The sequence below is a fragment of the Lates calcarifer genome, linkage group LG9, assembly GCF_001640805.2.
Source record: "Lates calcarifer isolate ASB-BC8 linkage group LG9, TLL_Latcal_v3, whole genome shotgun sequence".
In the NCBI taxonomy this organism is placed as follows: Eukaryota; Metazoa; Chordata; class Actinopteri; family Centropomidae; genus Lates; species Lates calcarifer.
Genome location: NC_066841.1, coordinates 5,506,292 through 5,518,195, shown reverse-complemented (window position 1 = coordinate 5,518,195; position 11,904 = coordinate 5,506,292). Strand labels below are relative to the sequence as shown.

At 38.2% G+C, this 11,904-nt stretch overlaps 1 protein-coding gene across 1 annotated transcript; it reads left to right on the top strand.

The window, feature by feature from the left end:
• The first annotated feature begins 4,256 nt into the window (after positions 1-4,256).
• Positions 4,257-11,063, top strand: prkab1a (protein kinase, AMP-activated, beta 1 non-catalytic subunit, a). Its single transcript, XM_018671777.2, has 8 exons — positions 4,257-4,365; positions 5,837-6,019; positions 6,116-6,285; positions 6,428-6,521; positions 7,022-7,136; positions 7,397-7,530; positions 7,959-8,027; positions 9,213-11,063. The coding sequence occupies exons 2-8, from the start codon at positions 5,870-5,872 to the stop codon at positions 9,288-9,290; spliced, it is 810 nt and encodes a 269-aa protein (XP_018527293.1). The 5' UTR covers positions 4,257-4,365; positions 5,837-5,869; the 3' UTR covers positions 9,291-11,063.
• Positions 11,064-11,904: the final 841 nt, after the last annotated feature.

Sequence of the window (11,904 nt, the reverse complement as noted above, 5' to 3'; positions counted from 1 at the left end):
AATGGCCTGCTACACTTTACAGGGTTGAAACAAAAATTTGACATGCCAGTGTGATCATGGACAACATCTCTGTCTTTTATGTATGAAAACAGCAACAGCTATTTTCTTTAACCTATTCCTTTATATAGTTAATGTCTTAATAAAAAAAAGAACATATTCAATCTTAAAACCATTTTTTGCAATGCACATTTAAGCCTTGTCACTCTCCTGTTGGACAGTCCTTTTACAATCTATTTTGAATATTTTGTAGATGCTATGGCAAGGCTGATGGCTTTCTTTTCTAAAAAAGTGAAACTGTATCTGGGACACCTCATCCTATCTTTAACCTGTAATTACAGAGATTGATTTCACCAAAAAGAACAGACACTTCTTACATTGTGTACAACAGTGTGAGTTTTTCACAGACATGTAATTAAACTGCAGTGGTGTCTATGACTCAGTCTTATGGATGGTGTCAGCAGAACCATTCATTCAACAAAACTGTTCCAGTAGACCGAAACAAATCTTGACAAGATGTAAGGCCAACTGACAATTCAAAGTTTCAGGCGTGCAGTGTGAAACAGCAGGAAATAAAGTGACAAGTTCTGAAATTCCTGCTTGGCATTGTATAAAATAGCGTTGCCAGGGTAGACCTACAAAGGCCTTTTTTTAAAAAGGATAAGGCTGTCAAAACTCTATATATTATTAAAAGACCATAACCAGTGATAAAGTGATTCTACTAACAACTAGTGCCCATGTAGTCAAAGACCTTTTTGCCACAGAGTATAAGCAATCAACAACATCAATCACACACAATGAACAGTGTTCCACCGGCTGACATGTTCCTTTATCACCATGAACATGGGCATTGTAGTTTGGAGTCAAACCAACATACACACTTTTGCTGCTGTAAATATTGATTAGAGCACTAAACATGTATTAATCCACCTCTAAAAATAGTCCCAAACAAATATGAAACTTAGACCTATTTGACTAACATTTGATAAAAATTACAGTGTCCTGCTGTTTTATGTTTTTTTTAAACAATGAGACTATGTATTTTTGACATGTTTTTAAAGGTTTTTTCACCAGTAGGAAACAATGAGCATAGAGCCACAGGGTAGGAAAGCTGGAACGCTTTGAGATTGATGCATTGTTGGTTTTTGATTTTCATAGAACTTGTTATGAAGAAAACAGGATAACACTAAACTTATCCTTTAAACCTAGATATGAAGATGCTTCTATTTCATAATGTTCATATTTGAATGTTTCAGTAAAACAAGCTTTCATTCAGTATTTGACAAAGAAATAATCGTGTAGATACAACTGTGTCCAGAGTGTTGCATGCACAGATGTGAGTCTGTAAGAGTGCCAAGGCAACAAGTGTGAGTTTGTGAGTCATCACCTCCCCTTGTGTAATCCAGAGGAGCTCAGTATAAAGGTTATCTGGCTTGTCCTACAGAGAGTGTATCAGGGCCAGCTGCTGGCTGGAGTGGCTGGCTGCTGTTGTGTGATGGCTTCGCACAGTGGGGATGAGTAATGGTAAATAAGAGTGGCAGTGTGGTCATGGCTCTTGGGAAGTGGTGCCAGAATGGAGCCACAGTAAAATGTCAGCGCATCAGTCACATCACCGAGTTCATCAGCAGGTTTGTGAGCCAGCGCAGGAGCTGAGACTCTCCTAGTTTGGGCTTTAGCTTCAGTCTGTTTGGCTTTAGAGAGATGTTCTATCAAAGCAGGCATTCATGTTGAAAATCTTATAACTTAATGTCTTCAGTTTAGAGTAATAAACATTTAAACAAACTTATAATTCTCTTTAATAATTCTCTTTTCCTTGATCATGTAAGTTTGAAATGAAAGAGATAAGAGGAAAGAAAGTAAGAGCTTCAATTACACTAGATAAAATACAGGAGGTCTTTGGAAGTCATTAAATAATCCAATACCAAGGTTTACCCACTCACACCTGAGTCCTTGTTCTACCACTGCCAACTGATTTTCACCACATCAAAACTAACAACATGCCATACCATCCAACTCCATCCCTCAGATCCATTTTTAGATCCACCTCCCCATGCAAGCAGAAAAAAAAAAACATCACATCCCACCTCCACCAGCCAGGCCAACTTCTTCCTTGGAGCCCACTTAGTCTCCTCAGCTGACGTGAGCCAATTACATCAGTCTGGTTCCAGGACAGTCGTCTAATGTGCCTGGCTCTTTGGCTCTTTTTTTTTTTTTTTTTAACAGCTCATTTAATGAAATATTGAAGTGTTCTCATGTAAGTGATGTGTGGCACGCATCTCTCCTCTAGTCTACCTGCACAAAAATGTGCATGCAAACTCCTGGATTACACAACAGCGTTCTTATTGTTGACATATTCTCCTCAAAGAAACCAACAATATTAGCTGGTTCTAACAAGGCATAAAGGCTGTGAAGGGAAAAATTAAATCTCTGTAATTGAACACCCAGTGTGGACTGACATCTGTGCACTGCAATCAACTCTGACCATGCCCATAATCTGCTGTGACGTTCTAGATAATAGGGCCTTGTGAAATGTAAATTCTGTTTTTAACCAGTCCAGTGAAATCTAACCATCCACCCCCTCAGTCCACACATCTCTGCTGGACACTTTTTTACTTAGCTCCTCATTATGTGCCCAGGCCTCCAGCATTTGCTGCCCCCTGTGTCTGAAGGATGTTGGAGTGCTGTTTAGGGGTGACCATCATTATTTATCTTAAATCTGTCTCCGAGTTTGAGGAAAAGAGAACTGGTGTAGTTAGGGGACAAAACAAAGATGAAAAGACTTTTTTTGGCTTTTGCAGCAGCTCCACATGACTCTGCTAACAGAAGATACTGTAACAGAAGGTGCTGCTGAACCATACCCTATGAGGTGAAAGAATTAAAGAAAATTAGCCCTTTCTTGCCATCATCAGAACAGCTAAGGGTGGCAATGCTGATGGCAAAAAAAAAGAAATACAACAGAGATAATTAACAGCTTTAAATAAATCCAAACAAAACTGTTTTACAAAATAATACTGTTAATAAATAGGAGGTGTTTTAAACCAGTACACTGCTGCAACTAATAACAATAATAATGACTACATTCCAGAGCCTGAGCAGTGTGTATGCTGTCTCAATTGTATGGCTTACTGGTACAGACCTACCCACACTAGAAGAGAGCCATCGTTAAAGTTATTCATCACACCTGTGCTCTCTCTGAAATGACATATCAAAACACCTGTTTGATCTGTTGACACTGGCACAACAGCATTGCTCAGGGCAATTATGACCACAGGTGATGAGGTTTGGTGGTGCTGTCCTAGGATCAGACTGTGCTGCCTGATATGGATTAGAGATTTGTCATATGATCTCATCTCTATAGAAGGTTATATCTGAGGCAATACAGAACTTATTGGAAACAAAGTATGGCTTTGGTTTGGAAGTAAGGGTGTTTTTAGGCAGCATTACAGCTGGACCTGTCTTACGCTGTCTGCCTACAGTCCTTTTTTTTGTGACTGCCAAGTTGCACTCATTTAGTGCACAAGCTGTATTGTGACTAACTCATGGTAAAAGTCAGGAATAGCACAAAGATGATGTGTAGCCTAAATTTAGCTTCCATATACTGTCATCAGTTAAAAGGAATCAGGAATCTGTGGCATGACAGAGCCATGGATCCAAATATAGGGGAATCTTCCTGTTACCAGCATTCCCCCCTGAAATATGCTACACAGAACATGTAACGTTGCACAAGGAATATACAATATTCTGTACAATGTTCTATCAATTTCCTAATTATCTACAGATGCCAATTTATTGGTAGCATTGATAATTTTCTGGATTCAAACATATTCTTTGTATTTAAAATATTTGAGAAGTGTTGCACAGGTAATCTAATTAAAGCTTAAAAATTGACACAGTGACCGTTGCATTATTATATTATCGTTGAAGCAGTGTCACATTTACAGGAAAATACATTTTATGTACTCTGGAAATAATGGCTCACCGGTTCATCGGCTCACTGACGAGACGACGAGACCTACATTTGTACATGGTACATTGTCACTGTTCTTGACCCACGCTTCCATCTAGTGTTCAGTACATAAAATTACATCTGCCATTACACACAGCTATAGACTTAAAAATGTGATTGTGATCGTAAAATACTGAGAAATTGCCATGGTTACAAACTCTATAAGTGGTACCAAGTGCTTCTGGAAAAATAAAATACTGCGGCATTATTATTCAGTGGCTTTTAATGAGGTCGTCTTTTTTGATCTACTGCGCATGCTCCTACCAGGGGGCGGGTTTGTTTGGTGTGACTAAATATTTTGTTTTCGATTAAATGGGCATGATAAGCTAACACCGACAACCACGACGGTAAACACTGCTCAGGTAAAAAAATGTTGAACGACGGACTGTATTTATAGTCAGTTGTTTCATTCTTTAATGGGTGTCACTTCTACGCAGCAGCCAGTAGCATTGCTTGGGGTGAAGGACCTCTAGCCGGCTGCATAACACAGTGATGCTAGCTGCTAAATACCGCTAGCTTTAGTAAACCGTTAGATCTTATTGCTACGCAGGTGCTGAAAAATAAATCCCCTTCCGTCCAGTCAGTTCAGGCTTATCAGGCTATAACCTTAACAAGACTTGGTAATGGAGTTTATTTTCTCACAGTCAGGTTGTAAGACGAGCTAATGTCCGTTAGCCTGCTCATTCGAGGGTCATTTCCTTTGATTGCTAATGTCAACATCACTTTGCGTTTACTAAAGTTGACACAAAGTTGTTTGTGGCAGTGCGTTGTCATTTCTCTATAATTACAGTATAGACGCTGCATTATGTTGTATCCGTTTTATACTGTCATCTCCGTGACAAATGTCACAGAGTATCACAACTAGTGGCAGAAACAGTACTGTACTAATGCTGCCGTACAGTGGAAAAGTACTCCACCTCCATCAGCAGCAGTTGCGGTAATGCAGCAGAAACGCTATCCTAAAAAAACGACTTATTATACAATGGTCAGATGCTGACAGGGATTTTTTTAGTGTTTCATCAGAGAAAGTTACAGAATTTAGCAATTGAACACCAGCCCTCACATAAATCCTGACTCAGACAGTGAATACATACAAACCTTTTCTGTCATCGTTCTGTTGAGCTTATGATCTAGTGATACATTTACCAGTAATTACATGATAATACTGGAGTCACCAGCAAGGTCTCAATAATGTATAAGCCTGTTCCATTTAAACGGCATATTCACTGGCTTTAAACAACTCCAGCTGAAGTTTTCATTGTCACCTCTGGTTGTATTTCAGAGTGTGGCTGCCTATTGGTTTCATTTCATTTCACACTGGTATGCAACTTAATTTGAAACATCCTTGAAATAAGTGATCCATTACTGGAAATGCCATATGTGCCTTTCTTTTATCAAGGTCATGTTACCACTGCTTACTTATGCAGCTGGTAGTGCAGAGTGGTTTTTAAAGCAGTATCTGGAATTGTAAACCAAAAACTGCCTCTGGCATCAGTTTTGAAGATGATATATTGGGCTCAGTATGTGTCTAACATAAAAAAGATGGTTAAACTCTAACATTGCAGGCTCCCAGGTGGTGTGTTGAAAAATACTCTCCCGTGTTATTCAGTTCCCAGCTGCAGGGATTCTTTTATGATTATACAGGTTTGTTTGTACAGCCATATTGCACAAAGAACAGATAGCTACAGCTGTCAGATGAACACATAGTATTTCCCACTGAAGGTGGAGTTCAAATCTGTTAAATCTTTCCATGTGATTCAATTTTCACACGTTAGCTTATTTTGCTGCTGGACTCATATTTATTATATATATTTATATTTAAAATCCTCATAGTGATCTTCTACTGGCCTACAAGAAGACAAAGCCATGGGGAATACAAGCAGTGAGAGGGCTGCAATGGGCCAGGGGGAGAAGGCCCAGCGGAGGGACAGCCGAGGTATCAAGGAGGGAGAGAGACCAAAAATCCTGATGGACAGCCCAGAAGATGCAGATATTTTTCATGGTGAAGATATGAAAGTGAGTCATACTACTGTATCACAGGCAGATTATCTACTGTCAGCATGATTGTTTGGTGCCCATATACTTTTTCAAAACCATCAACATCAATTTCAGGCTCCTTTAGAGAAAGAGGAGTTCCTTGCATGGCAGCAAGACTTAGAGGCAGATGACAAAGCACCAACTTTAGACCGACCAACAGTCTTTCGTTGGACTGGAGATGGCAAGGAGGTCTACCTCTCTGGTTCTTTCAACAACTGGGCCAACAAGATTCCCCTTATTAGAAGGTGAGAGTGTGTCTTGAAAATTTGTGTCCTTGTTGTTTAAATTCAGTTCATTAATCAGAGGGCATACATATTACTGATGAGGTTGAAGATTCTGTGTCAACTGACCTGTGTGCCAAATGCTCTCTCTTTTCATCTCTTAAAGTCAAAACACTTTTGTGGCCATTGTCGATCTGCCCGAGGGGGAGCATCAGTACAAGTTTTATGTGGACGGCCAGTGGACCCACGACCCAGCTGAGGTTAGCAATTGTTCTCCAATAGACCATTTCATCAGTCACCACTCAACTAGAGAAGTTGTTGCAGCTGTGATTTTGCCCTACAGTACATGTAGAGCCCTTTTAAATCTGGGTATATTCTACCTGGAAATCTCCTAGACAGCATCCTGTGATTATTACCAACAGCATCTGCAAATAGAGCTATTATAAGCTCTAAGCTCTATTGAAGCAAAATCATCATGACATAATGAACCCTTGCAGGGTTTATGTAACTGCAAGTGTAGATTGTGAGTTTTTAATTTTGGCTGCAAGCAATAATCTGAGTGAGAACTATTATCCCGTTTAAACATTGTAATTTCTCTGCAGCAGAGAAATACAATTTCACAACAAATTTGAAAATAATTAACCACACATTCTGTAAACTTGAAGGAAATATTGGACAGACATGGTTGAACATTTTGCACAGTCAGTCACTGTAACCTGATAATTTGTCTGGATCCTTTGTCTCCTGTGTTTCCTCACAGCCGGTTGTAACCAGTCAGCTCGGCACAGTCAACAATATCATCCAGGTGAAGAAAACTGACTTTGAGGTGTTTGATGCTCTAATGGTGGACTCGCAGAAATGTTCTGATATGTCAGGTGAGTGCTGACAACCCCATTTCACATCTGCTCTGTAAAGAATCACTCATGCAGTTTACAGGTTTTGAAAGCAGGTGTGGAAAAGTGCACAAAAGATTCTATATATTGTAATATCTGGGAACCCTGGTCACACTGCTCAGCCACAAAATTAAACATAAGTCAGAAATTAAAACATAATAGAAGAATTTCTCTCTCTCTGGAAAGTCTGTTTTAGTCACACTATCCCGCCCTTGCTCTGCTCTTCTCCCTTCCTCAATTAGACCTCTCCAGCTCCCCTCCTGGGCCATATCATCAGGACTCCTATGTTCCTAAACAGGAAGAGAAGTTTAAGTCTCCACCCATACTCCCACCACACTTGCTACAGGTCATCCTCAACAAAGACACTGGGATTTCTGTGAGTAGCTGTGATGCAGTTAAATCATGTCTGTTTCACACACAGTTCTTTACACTGTGGATTTTCTTGAAATAGTGAACTTCTTGCTCATCATTTTTCTCTATTTTATTTTGTAACTTATTCCTGGAAATACAATGTTGGCAAAATATTGGAAGTTTATTGAAAAAGCAGCAGCTCTGCCGTTAATTTTCAGCATTATTGCATTAAACTTAACATAATGAACTACAACTTATACTGAGCTACATTGAGCTACTGGTTGTTACAACCGGTCAAATAAGTAGTCAAATGACACTGCCTGTAACTGAACACATAATAATAAAACAGATAATATAAAAATAGAAAGATGGAAAATGGAAACTCAAATAAAATTTGTTCCAGTATTCTTCAGTTGTTTTATTTTTTGTTTCTTTACATAATTCTTTTCCCAGTGTGACCCTGCATTACTCCCAGAGCCCAATCATGTCATGCTCAACCACCTCTATGCTCTTTCCATTAAGGTAAGGTCTCAAGGTGACTGAATCACTCGCTATTTTTCAGCTGCTGAAATGTGGGAAAATTTTCTCAGAAATGACAAGTTTCATTAGCATTTGTAATGGGAAGCATGAGCTGTTGTTTTTGTTAGCAAGCCTGTATGTAACTTGCTCAGCTGATTCTATCTATGGAATGCTAACAATGATAACAAGTTGTTGTTAAGGGAGCTGAAGGACAGATGATTCCAACATTGTGACAGGAAAAATAAACTAGACGCAAGATAGAAATACCGACTAAATGGGGAGAGGAAAAAAAAAAACACACATACACACACTTGTTCCCCACTCGTGGATTCCCATTTGAACCATGCACAGTATTTTCCGTATCAGTTGGTTGCTGCACAGATAGTCAGTTGACCTCTTTCCAGCTGGCTTAATCTACAGTGGTAATTTTTGTTTTCAGTGTGTGTCGGTCTTTTGAAAGCAACACAGGAGCTTTGCAGTTGTGATCAAACAATCGCACAGGGGTTGGATAAAATGCTACCATGTATGTGCATGGAAAACAAAATTCTGTCGCTTTATTGGAAGATTTCAGATTCTTGATAGGTGCACTAGCAATTTGGGGACAGCTTCCAAAGTGGTTTCCAAAGTATCAGTGTGCTTAGTACAAAATTCCCCCTTTGTTTTTCCCCATGCAGTGTGTTTGTAATTTGCTGCAGTGGAGTGGTAGTAATACATAGTTTGTCCACCATCACTTACATTGGAAGTGTATTAGAAAGAGATCTCATGGCCAACATGAAAAGAAGGAGTGATTAAAGCAAAAATGAGCATCTGACCATACCTGACCATAATTTTAAGACAGACTTGAAGAGCTGCAAACCTCTCCATGAGTAGTAGGTAAATAGCAGTTTTGTAGCTTTGACACCACAACAAATAAGAGTCTGTGAAAGTAAGAACATAACGTCTGTAGTAGAGGTAGACATTATATTGTCTGATTGTTGATGGGGATTAGTGAGCGGAGTGAGTCGTCAAGATTAGTGGGTGGCACTCCCACTAATTGCTGTGGTTTATAGTATGGAAATGCTGCACATGGTAAGACTGATAGCATTGTCCCTATAAGCCCCTGTGTATCTAAGCTGCAAGCATGCATTTATTGTTTTTTAAGTGTTTTTTAAGTACGTTTTTCCTCCATGTTATCTTTCTCTGTCGCAGGATGGGGTGATGGTGCTCAGTGCGACACATCGCTACAAGAAGAAGTACGTCACTACCTTACTATATAAGCCTATCTGATTGAAGAGTGTCTTTTTAATTTTGTCCCAGTGTGTTAACTGTACACTGAGTGTACAAAATATCAGCTCCACCAGTTTTTTTTTTTTCCTCATGGGTTTCACCTGTGTAATCACATCCTGACTTGAAGAAGCCGCTTTGAATGAGTTGATGGAGAGAGATTAAAGATAAAAAATATGTGTGTATTGTGTATTAAATAAAATACAAAAAATAAAATTCAGGAATAGTGTTTACTATAGGAATTCTGAAAACAATACATAAACTAAACTAAACTTCTATCTTGTACACTCACTGTATACCCAGTTGTTGTACACATCTGTTGAGGATGATCAGTATCGCTCAGTTACTCCAATCCTTCATAATCTGCCTTTGTTTGATCACTGACTGCCCTCTGTAGTTTTCATCAACAGTAACTTTGCTCAGTAGACATAGAGAGGCATTAATAATGAAGTAGAACACTATGACATGAAATGTAATGAGGAATATTGATAATGCTGGGGGAAGACCTCAGATACATGAGGTCGCTGTTGTCTTTCCTAAGGTTGAGAAGACAACAGTGGTACAATCAAGAAAGTGAATGTTATGGTTAAAGAAGGATAAAATGCACTGCAATAGTTCTCCACTGTTTTCTTTTGCCTGTTGAAATAGTTATGTTTTATTTAGTATGATCACAGAGCGCACAGAAGATATTTTTCTATTTTATTTGTGAGGTATTCAGTTGTATCATTTTTTCTACTTTGGTTGATGATGTGGTTTGTTATATTCTCAAGTTCTCTTAATATACCTGCAATTTTGTGGTCATTACCATTCCAGTTAAGTGTTCTAGCAGATTTTTAGTTAGGACTGCAACAACATAGTTGAGACCAAAACCAGAATAATTTATTATGTTATCATAAATTAATTTGTTCTAAACTTTAAAATGACTCTGTTAGTTTTGCACTACTATAATAGACATTTATTTTTATGTAGAATGTGTAGGTACACCTTACAGCATGACAATGTATCAGAAGAATAGTGCTAACCCTTTCAAACATCTACACAGTAATGGTCTTCGCACTGATAATTTTTCTTTATTTATACAGTGTAAATGCACTCCATATATTGAGAGTCACACCATATAGTTGATCCCTGCTGGAATATGGCATGGTTTGTGCCATGGAATATTTCCAGTCTTTAACGGCAGTGTCTCTTTAAAGTGAAGCTTTACACTCATTCATGATTAATGAAAAAAGACCCAACAGGAAACAAAATGTTGAAGATATTTGACAATGACAAAACAGCAGGTGAAAGACACAGTGACCAACATGTGCTTGCAGAACCAAAACACTGACAAAGGGATCAGCACAGGATCATGTAACAGACTGGAACTGTTACTGAAGAGTTTTGTTATAGTTAACATGTTTGTCTGCACTGTTAATGGTCTGTTTATTTCATGAAGTCTGAAGTGAAGACTGGACTGAGTTTTAAGTTAAAAATATGACCATTAATAAATCTTTGTCAAATCATGGTATATTGTTGTAACTGCCAAATGAGACCATGATGTTGATGTAGTCCAGTAGAGGCTGACAGTCTTCCACAGTTAAGGTCTCATTTGTTTTTGTTACTTCTGCTATTGTCTCAGAAATAACATGGTAATGATTTATTGATGAGAAGATGCTAGACATTAAAATAAATTGCAGTATCATTAAAAATGTTGTTGAGCCTTTGAACCATGCTGGTGTGTACACATTTTCATTTTGAGAGATGTTTGTATTAAAGATTAAGTCACAGTACAAATTTGTATGCAGTTTCTTTTATTTGTGTGTGTGTGTGATTGTTTATTGTCAGCCACACTCAAACACTCTTGAGTCCTTTTGTCCACATAATCTAGTCTGTACTGGTCATTTTTTTGATGAACCACACGGTGGCTTTAGATTTCTGGAAACATTTCTTAACAGGTTAAAATAACATTTAAAAACATTTATCTGCCTTTAAAGTTTCAGAAAATCATCAGGAGGCGAAGAAGAAAATAATGTAAAAAAAAGCCCAACATCAACACAAACAGTGATTTAAGACACTGTAGTGAGAGAACTCAGAGTAAACTTTGAGGCTTCACAGAAAATCATCTTTAAAGCAGCTTTTTCTTACTGAATTTGATGATGATGATAATTGTTTTATACACTTAAAAATATTGAAAAAGGGGTTAGTACTTCACAAAATTGCTAGAAAAAAAATTCCCCTTCACTGTTCTCTTCCTTTGAGCACTCTGCTAAGCAACATTTGTATGCTCTTCATATCATCAAACTTTAGATCTTATAGTCTGGGATTTTCCACGTCTCTCTGCATATGGTGGATAATCTCAATTTGTTGGTTAAATTCGGTCTCATGTTTATCTCTGTCTTTTTTTGGACATGAAGCCTATGACATAATTACGCAACAAATCTACAAATAGGTCTACAGAAGGTATACCCTGAGCATACATTGTATTCTACACCAGCGTGCCTTTGGACTATTTTTCTTACATCATGCCAAATAACTACATGAAATATGACTATGAATGCACACATACGTCTACTGTGACGTTACACACAGTATGAGTCTGTCAGTGTGTCATTACAGCTATTACAAAGTGATGCAT

Excerpts from the sequence above, each read along its gene's own strand:
- prkab1a (XM_018671777.2), top strand. The coding sequence starts at position 5,870 with ATGGGGAATACAAGCAGTGAGAGGGCTGCAATGGGCCAGGGGGAGAAG. Across the intron at positions 6,522-7,021 it reads GGACCCACGACCCAGCTGAG|CCGGTTGTAACCAGTCAGCT; the intron begins GTTAGCAATTGT and ends GTTTCCTCACAG. Across the intron at positions 7,137-7,396 it reads GAAATGTTCTGATATGTCAG|ACCTCTCCAGCTCCCCTCCT; the intron begins GTGAGTGCTGAC and ends TTCCTCAATTAG.